The sequence below is a fragment of the Diplotaxodon limnothrissa genome, linkage group LG11 (genome assembly GCF_057381915.1).
Source record: "Diplotaxodon limnothrissa isolate DT_005_m linkage group LG11, D_limnothrissa_male_GT1.1, whole genome shotgun sequence".
NCBI lineage: Eukaryota > Metazoa > Chordata > Actinopteri > Cichliformes > Cichlidae > Diplotaxodon > Diplotaxodon limnothrissa.
The window spans coordinates 33,026,423-33,035,691 of record NC_140606.1 but is presented as its reverse complement, the minus strand read 5'-3'; the positions used below and the strand labels follow the sequence as shown (position 1 = coordinate 33,035,691).

General features: G+C 38.3%; 1 protein-coding gene across 1 annotated transcript; it reads right to left on the bottom strand.

Moving 5' to 3' along the window:
* Window positions 1-3,348: 3,348 nt before the first annotated feature.
* Window positions 3,349-6,328, bottom strand: LOC146623298 (uncharacterized). The gene is made up of 6 exons (XM_085365862.1): window positions 5,570-6,328; window positions 5,120-5,267; window positions 4,628-4,771; window positions 4,410-4,514; window positions 4,035-4,299; window positions 3,349-3,680 (listed from the first exon to the last, which is right to left on the bottom strand). Exons 1-6 carry the CDS (start codon window positions 5,709-5,711, stop codon window positions 3,471-3,473), a joined length of 1,014 nt encoding a protein of 337 aa, XP_085221988.1. The 5' UTR covers window positions 5,712-6,328; the 3' UTR covers window positions 3,349-3,470.
* Between the last annotated feature and the right edge of the window lie 2,941 nt (window positions 6,329-9,269).

Below are 9,269 nucleotides of genomic sequence, written 5' to 3'. Positions count from 1 at the left end.
ACTGAAAGTCAGGCTAGGCAGACTCGTAGTACAACAGCAAGGTCAGAGGTCCCATCCTGTAGCAACAGTGATGCCTGAAATCTGTCCTGCGGGGTAGAGGAACCAGATAGTATCATCTTGGAATCCACCATAACCTCAGCAAGAGCAGAGCAATCGTCAGGTGATATGGTGGTAGTGCAGGAAGATGCATCTCATCAAGATGAGGAAAAGTCACTTCTAGGGGAAAAACCAGGTAGTGACAGGAATTAAGTTAGGAAGATACCAGACAAATGGCAAAAAATACATATATTTTATTTCTTTTGATTCATGTGATCCATACAAATGTGTACCTTTCAGAGTGGAAATGTGAACAAGATGCAACCAGAGCAGCCTGGCTCTACAAGTCCGAGTTACTTTCAAAGTATGAGACAAGAAAGGCAGTAGTCCTGCAAATGGACTTGCGGGAAAGTATTGTGGATCAACAGAGATCACTTATCTCCCTCTACAAAGCTCCAAAGGTAGAGTGGGCGGGCCCTGTCAGCTGCAAACTGGAAGGTATTTTTTCTGTATTGTGAAAACATTAGAAATCCAGTGACTGACTAATCCGAAACTTCACAAGTTTTTTTTTTTCCTTCTTCCTTTTAGGGGATGTTGCTGTTGGAGAAGGGGTGAAGAGATTCTTCTTCTCAAAGGCAGTTTCTCTAGTACAGTCTGGTTTGCATTTGAATTTTGGTATGTATGAAACTAGACTGGGCACATGTATAGTGGATTAAATAAGAGAATATTTATTCATGTAAAGAAAATGTATTTGTTATGTAAATGAGTTAATTGTGTTAAAATTACTGCCTGGATTTCTCATACTCACCATAACCTAGATGTACTCTTTTCAGGGAACACAGATCTTACAAGACTGTTTGACGGTGAGCCAGAACACTTGACTCCATCCACTTCTCAGACCTTGCTTGAGAGTGACATGTTTTTGGTGGCAGGTAAGAAAGTTATGTACAGAAATAAGAGGAATAGTAATTTAAAATAATACATGTGCAGCACTAAAGGAAAAAGCATTACTTGTGTTACATTATCCTAACTGTAACCATAAAGATGAAAACTAGATTGAATACAGTTACAAAACTGTTTGTCTTTACCCCCATGCAATGTTAGGCTAAGTGAATTTATTATGTTTGATCTTAGGAAGAATAATGGGACATTCATTCATTCATGGTGGACCGTATGTGTCTGGTATAAGTCCTGCAATCATCCATGTCCTTTTTGGTGGCTCACCTGAAACAGCTACAGTTCAGATTGAGGATTGCCCTGATATTGATATCCGCAGCACTATTCAGCTGGTTTGCATTTTTGTACCATTATTTTAAAGAATTACTATTTCACTAAATATTAAATTTAGAGACAAGATTGAATAGCCATCAGTACCTACTACTGACTAATTTTTTTCCCTCTGTCCTAGCTTGATGGCACTGCTGAATTAACAGAACTGGAACGAAGAAATGTTCTCGAGCTAGCCCTGGCTTGGGACCTGCCAGGTGTCACACAAACCAATAGAAAGTGGCTGTATGAACGTCTGCTATTCCACGCTGTGAGTACGGACTTACTCTCCCCAATAAATGTAAATTTTAAATAGAAAAGCAAATCAAACCTTTGGATGTGAATAAGTACATTTTTCATATACATTAAAAAAATCTCTTTGGAGGCCATTTGAAATGCTTTATCAGTACAGTGGATGTTCTTTAAGTATTTAACATTTAAAGTGTGTTTTACTTTACGGACTCACACTTCAGTTTTGGTTTGGTCTCACTGTTGTAGGTCATAACACGAACAAGCCGTCAAGTCAAGCAGCTGAGGAAAGGGCTTAAGGAGACCATGGTATGGCCGCTTCTGACAGAAAGATCAGACATCATTCCTCTTTTCTTACCAAGGGAATCAGAGACTGCTCCCTGTTGTGAGGTAAAGTCAGGTCACATCTTTTAACATCTGAATAGTAAAGGTATTTGGTTAATTTATGAAGGATGAACATTAATTGTTGACACAAAACATCAATATACTATTTTGTATGCTTGGGCTAGTCGAACAGCTGGGTTACATTTAATAAAAATACACCTAATGTTGCTGATGCTCTTAAGACTACAAGATAAGTAAAGATATAAAATGACAAATTAAGCTTATTTTATCTTGTAGCATTTAAGAGAAAAAATTAACCAAGGTGAACTATTTTATGCAGTCTATTCTAGAAAGGATAGTGTGGCCTGCCACAGAAGATGAAGATGAGGAGGAAGAGGAATGCTCTCTTGAGGATAAATGCAGAGTGGCAGGCTACCTTCGGTCCTTCATTGAAAATGGTAAGTCTGCTGCGATAGGTATTTTGCTATTGGTTTTCTCTGATTATACTTTGGTAAATTACATACAGTCCAGTGATCTCGGGTCATTAACAAAGTACACTATAGTATAATTTTGTTTTCTTATTTGCTCCATACTGCCTCCATGCAATACATAAAAAACAGAGTGGTGGCATTATCAGTTGCATTATAATTGTATGTAACTACTTTTAGCTTTGTTACCATAAAAATATCTATGACAGCTACAACAGCAATTTGAGTGGGGCAAAAATGTCTTGTGCTCTTTATGTAATTGTTCATCTTTTAAGGTATTTCTCCATAAAAGACTCAAAATAATGAATATAGGATGTCATTATAGCTCAAAACAATGTTCCATTGCAGCGTCTTGTGCACAACGAAAAGCCCTCATCAAGTTTTGGACAGGATGGGAAGTCTTGCCGAGAGAAATGACTGTGGAAGTGGTCAACAGCAGTCTTCCAAAGTCTTCCACCTGTTTTGAAGTACTACGTCTTCCTGCACACTACTGTACCTATGAATCATTTCTGATGGACATTGAGGTGTGTCTCAACTGTACTGACTCAGGTTTTGGTCTGGTTTAGGATTGATTCCATAACCACATGGTAAGATTAGACCATTTTTCTTTCTTGCATCACATTACTGTATTCAGTGTTCAAAGAAACGGACAATCTAGTGAGTTCTAGTTCCTTTAATACACTTGACAGTGTAAAATACACAGTACAGGTGAGCATTTATTGCTTTTTGTCAGTTTAAAAAGAGTTCAGAAAACAAAATCAGTTGTTCACTGTACATTATAAATTACACATTATGTTTATTTTATTCTCGCTACTGGAAAATTTATTTGCATTAAGATTTTATACTACTGTACCGTGTGCATTGTATTAAATCTGCTCAGAGTTGACATGTACCGGTACTGTACATCCAAGAAATGAATATCAAATCAAATCACTTATTTTTATTAAAGTGACAGCTGTGTAAAACAAATCCTGTTTTATAGCCACTCACTGTTTTGTTGAAAATGAAATTGGTTATGCTGTTTTGAGTCAGTATTAGCTACAAAGCCATAGATGTAGAAACTTAAAAAAGGGGTGTGAACATATTGCACCTGCTTACTTTGAAGACTTACGGTGTGGTATCACACATAAGTTTGAGTGACTGAACAGTTTCACAGTAGGTATCCAAAGCTTGACTGAGTGAAACGTTGTTGTTTGGTAGCACAGCAAGCTCTCGTTCACTCAGTGCACGTGGGAGCTGAATCTCAGGAATGGTGATCTCATTTGATGGGCGGTGATTATGTGGTCCTGTCCAGTCCACACCATAATCCTCATCAACCTGAAAGAGCATGCACATGTTTTAAATCTAAACTGAAGAGGTGTTTCCTGCAGCTGTTCCTAGATGGACTTATTGAGTCTGTCAGGGCCTATGTGAGTTTCTTAGGCATAATTATTCATTCACCCATTCTAGGTCAGGATTGGTTCTCTTCAGGTATAACAAATTTAACTTTGTTTAAAGTATTGCCATCTATACCTGACAGATGGAATAAAAGGAGAGAATGGCTTGAGAGACATTTTCACTTACAGGAGAAATATTCGGTACACCAACTCGAACAGTAGAAATAAACTCACCTCAACTACAGATAGTAGAGTTTTACATAGAAGAACAAATACGGATCAAATAGTCATGTACCTGTGACAAATCTTGTCCCTCCTTTCTGTGCAGCAACCAGAGTTGCAGAGGTGAATGGTTGTTTGCTGTTCTGAGTCCGTGCTGATTCCATGCTTCCTGGAATGACTGAAGATGATGTTGAATGTGATGCAAAAAGCATCTGTGCAGTGCAAACAAGTCAATTTCTTCACCAGGGTTGAGCAGTCCTTGAATCTCCAGCTGGGTGAAGATTGTGTAGAAAAGGTCAAGGACGTTTTCATATACATCCCTCCACAGGCGCTCAATGCTATAAGACACAGTGAAAACCAGTCAATTATGCTCAGAAACCATTTGTTTTATTACAATTGCATGTGTGAAAAAAAATGTAAGACAGGCCATCAATTTACTTGTCCTTACCGCTGGTTGTGAACACTTCTGCCTGTAATGTGAGAGTTCCTGTTCTCCCCCATTGTCTGCACCATGAAATGTGCAACCTTCACATTTTCCCCTCCTTTGTCTGACCTGGAAAAAAAGTAGAGAAGTTTTGATCCGAGTCAGTGAGAGTAACAATCTGAATATAACTACTGTCCAATACAGAGTTTTTTGACATACTGTATTTGTTAAACACCTCTTACCGGACTCTTGACGGTATGCCATATTGTCTGATTGCTGACAAGAAACCATCAAAAACTGTTGTAGCTTTGTTGTTGGTGGCAGCTTTAAGGTAGACAATTAACCTAGAAAAACCATCTATCCCACCATGGACAACAAATCTCCATCTGACAAGGCAGAATTAAAAAAAAACAAAACAAGAAAAAACATTGTCATGTCCCCAGTTACATACAAGCAAGACCAATATTTCAGTTCCATATAAAGTGACAACATGTTATAACAGGAATGTAAAAGAAATAATAGAAGGGAAACTTAAACACTTTACAGAAAGATCTGTAGTGCAAGGAATCACATGCATAATGTAAAGCCTCAGACATGACTATAGCAAATCCTGTAAATGGCCTTATATGACAGCATTTAAGATGACATTTACAAACTCAAGGCTTCATTTTACAATTTTATACATGCATTCTGTTACTTCAATGGAATAGGGAAAAGGTGATGCAAGTACTGACCGAATTAGTTTATGATTTCCATCGATATGCCAAAGGTGATTTGGTGCTGGTACACTGTACTGACGACGCCTTGCAGTCTGAATAGATAACCGTCGCATCATGACCCCTTCTGGATTGACTCGTCTCATTGAATCCATCAGTCGAAATCCTGATTAACAAACAGATCATGTCTTAGTAGTACCAACTACAAAAAGACTGTATTGTAAACACTGTAATGCTTATGAGACAGATCTTCATTGCTTCAGGTAAGTATCCAGGTGCTGTACAGATTTACTAGGGACAGAGAATCATGTACAAACTGGTTCAAACAGGAACATAACTGCATAACAGTGATGCGAACATGCCTAGTCATTTTTGATGCCTACATTATAATATCACATCATGGCTACACTGACACATGCTTTCTGGGCCAGAAACTGGTGTTTGGATATTCAAACAATATCAGCTTACTTTGAATGTGTATGCCTCTGGATCGTAGATGTCCCATCATCATTCTGCAGCCGGCATTTGGGTGATGACGCTGAATGTCCAGCACTTTTGCATCCAAGTCCTCATTCCCAATAGAAGAATACCTATCAGATTTTCTGCACATAATTTTTTTTTTTTAGTATAACAGCAAGTCTCAACAAAACGTTTTCCTGAAAGAACCAAGGACGTAAATGTATTCTTGTTTTAGCTTTACTGAAGACACCAGAGAAAGTATGATATTTAAAACGCTGCTGTAATAGACAAAACCATTTCAATAAACTTGCTATTTAACATCAACTTTGTTATGTGTTATCAGAGAACAATTAGCTGCAAACAGCAATGAAACATTCAACTATGTACTATTTAAAGCACTAATGACCCTGCTGTCTACCAAGATGTGATAAGTAAGTAGACTGTGGAAAGCTGGTGGGTTTACTCTGTGTAAAAGGTTCCTACAGGTTCCACTGCCGCCAAGTCTCCGAGTTAACACACTCTAACAGCTAACACTGCGCCAGCTAAACGTGTCTCAACAACAAGATGGCGCCGATAGCATTAGCCGTAGCTGCCACGCTTATTTTAGACATTCACAATAAAAAAAGTAAGCGATAATATTTCAATATCAAACGTCATAATTAAGGTCAACATCTAAATAATGCTGTGTACAGACTCACACAGGTGTTAAATTACAGCATAAACTTACCTTAGACCTTCCTCCGTCATTCTCCTCCTAATTGTGCTCGGAGACACAGAAAACATATCGGCAATTACCCCGATGGTTATCCCGGACAGCACTAAAGTCCTGAGTGCTGCAGCCGGGATTTCAAGACGTGGACGACCAACATTTGAAGACTGTTCTTCCTCGGCGTATTCCAAACGAACACGGTGCTGAATTGATCTTAAACTTTCGACAATGGTGTCATCGATGCTAACATCTTGAAGAGCAATTATCATCCCAAGCATTTCAGAAACATCATCTAAACGACTCAAAACAGTATCTACAGGTAAATGATCCCTCTCTATCTGATCTGCTAAAATGAGCAGAATTGACTGAAGTTCACACCAGTCCGCCATCCTCCGTGACTTTTGACCTAGCACGTTTTTGCTACCTGTAGCAGCCGTCCGCGGAGCAGGTATCCAGGAAAACTAGTCGATAGTAAACGATCAGCCAATCCGGTTGTTCAGTCAGACGTCACGGATGACGTTGCAGGTATTTCCGGGTCTAAGTGCTCCTCAAGAAACAACGATGGCGGAGCCAGTGACTTTGTTCACGATTACCTCCTTCTTTAGCGAAGTACCAATTAGGGTTAAAAAGGGTCTTAATTCCTTCAACTCTAGTAAAGTGGTCAGTGTAACCGTTCTCCCAGGCGGAATTATAAAGGGAAGTGTCCAGGCATCCATGAAAAAGAAGATTTACAATGTTGAGGTGAGCTAGGAGTAAGCTAGCTAGCCGACGATTAAACATGAGATATTCTGTATTCTGATGTATTTCATAAAGCACACACACGTACAGCAATGCTATAACAGTGGAAGTAAACGAAGATGAAAATCTACATAACATGGAGGTTTTGGAGAGTTAGTAATGTTAGCCTAGTACCAGTTATATTAGCCTAGTTAACCTGGTACCAGTACACAGAGCAGCGCTGCAAGTGTTTGTTAGAATGTTTAGAATCAGAATCAGAAAGGGTTTTATTGCCAAATGTTGAGCAGGTTTACAACATCAGGAAGGAAGGAACATCATTAGGGTAAGCATTAACTTTCTTTCAATGTAGGTGCATGTTGAGGGTCAGTCAGTCAGGTTCAGCTCCTGTGAGTGCCCGATTGGCAATGATAAGTGCCATCATATGGCGGCATTGTTGATTTGGGTGGAGAAGAATGTGTCTCGCACTGACGTGGAATGTGTGTGGAAGAGGGTAAAATCATGCAAAGCAGAAGAAATTACTGCCAAGAGAGTGTCTGTGATGACACCCTCAACAACACAAGGTCAGTTATTTATTTAAAATTTGCCCTTTGAATTAATTATAATAATTATTTTCTTAACTTTTTAAAAAGCATTGTGTTTTATATGCTAAAATTATTATTTATTCAGATTACTAAAAGCTTTTTTTTTTTCAGCTGGAATCGAAAGACCTGTCTCCCAGGAGGACAAGGAATGGGCAGTGGCATCCCTATCGAAATTGCAACGTTTTACTGGGATGGGTTGGATTTTGAGTCCTGAATGCTCTCAGGTACTTTGATATTTACTTTAACATGTGGTATAAATTGTACATGTATGTAAACTCTTGTAAACTACATACAGCAGACTGTTTGCTTCCACTGTCCCCACTTTATTTTTTACATGTATTTTATATACTCTGTACCTGACTTTGTCTATTCTGTGGTCAAAATTTCTTGGTTCCATTAAAACCTTTAAAATCCTTTTGCTTTAAATCTAGGCTAAACCAGCCAAGACATTTGATGAAGTGCTGAGGAACCTGGGATTTCCCCAAGCAGAAGACAAGGCTCGTTATCTCTTGGCATCACTGGCTGTGTCTGACGAAGAGAAGAAACAGATTGAGGAAGCAACAGTTGGGCAAACGAAGAATGCATTGTGGTAAGAAAGTGCTTTGAAATTAATTCTGTTAAGTGTTAAGTAGGAAATTTTAGTTAACTGTGTCTCTTAATTTGTGTTTCTTTATAAAAGGTCAGCATATCGCAAGAAGAGAATCACAGCCAGCAACTTCGGTTTGGTCCTGAGTGCAGTCCAGCGGCGCTCATACCCCCCTTCCTTATTTAAGACTCTGCTTGGACAGTACAACCTGACAGAAGGATCTAAAGTAAGTTGTTAGTAAAAAGGGTCTGTGCATCTAAGAATTCCTTTATGACTAAGTTGTATTTTCATCCCCAAAGGCATGTGATTGGGGGATCCTTCATGAGCCAAAGGCCAAGCAGTTGTACACTGACTGTACTGGCGCAAAGGTCCAGCCCACTCACACTGATTGACAGACAAAGTCATTCTGCTGAAAAGTCGCATTATGAAATAAATAGGCCATTGGGAAAAACGGGATTTTGAAATAAAGACTGACTTTGAAAAAAAGGACATTTTGGATTAAAAACGGCTGGAAATAAATAAAATGCCTCAGGAATAATCTCTGTTATTGTGAAAAATAATGATCATGAAATAATATTTCACAATAACAAGTAAATTTTTATAGCAGAATGCAATATATTTCACAATAATGAGCTTTTTTTCAAAATGTGTTCAATTATTTCACAATATCATTCTCACATTACATATCTGTGTCTTATTTATTCACATAGTTATTTATTTCATCATGACTTATTTATTTATTTAATTTTGAACACTTTGGAGTTCCATAATATTGTAATGGTTTGTGATCGTTTTGATAGTTTGAGTTGGCATTCATGAAAATGGATTTTTAACCCAGTAAAGAGAAAACTGAAAATAACTTTCTCTGAGCCAGTTGAGTCACTCTCTTTCAAGAATGTTAAAAGGATGGAAAACTTGCACCTTTCCCCCAACAACTAAAAATCAATATCAAATTGACATAACTCATGATTTGTATGATATAAAATGAAACAATTCCTCCTTCCTGGCTTTTATAATCTCATTACCGCCAACCCATTGAGTCCACCCCAATAGTCCTGCAGATGCCCATCTTCATACAGCTTTCATCTGCTCCTT

Coding starts and splice junctions, on each gene's coding strand:
- LOC146623298 (XM_085365862.1), bottom strand. CDS start 5,711: ATGTGCAGAAAATCTGATAGGTATTCTTCTATTGGGAATGAGGACTTG. Junction 5,268..5,569: donor CAGAGGCATACACATTCAAA/GTAAGCTGATAT, acceptor TTTGTTAATCAG/GATTTCGACTGATGGATTCA. Junction 3,681..4,034: donor AGGGACAAGATTTGTCACAG/GTACATGACTAT, acceptor ATGCTCTTTCAG/GTTGATGAGGATTATGGTGT.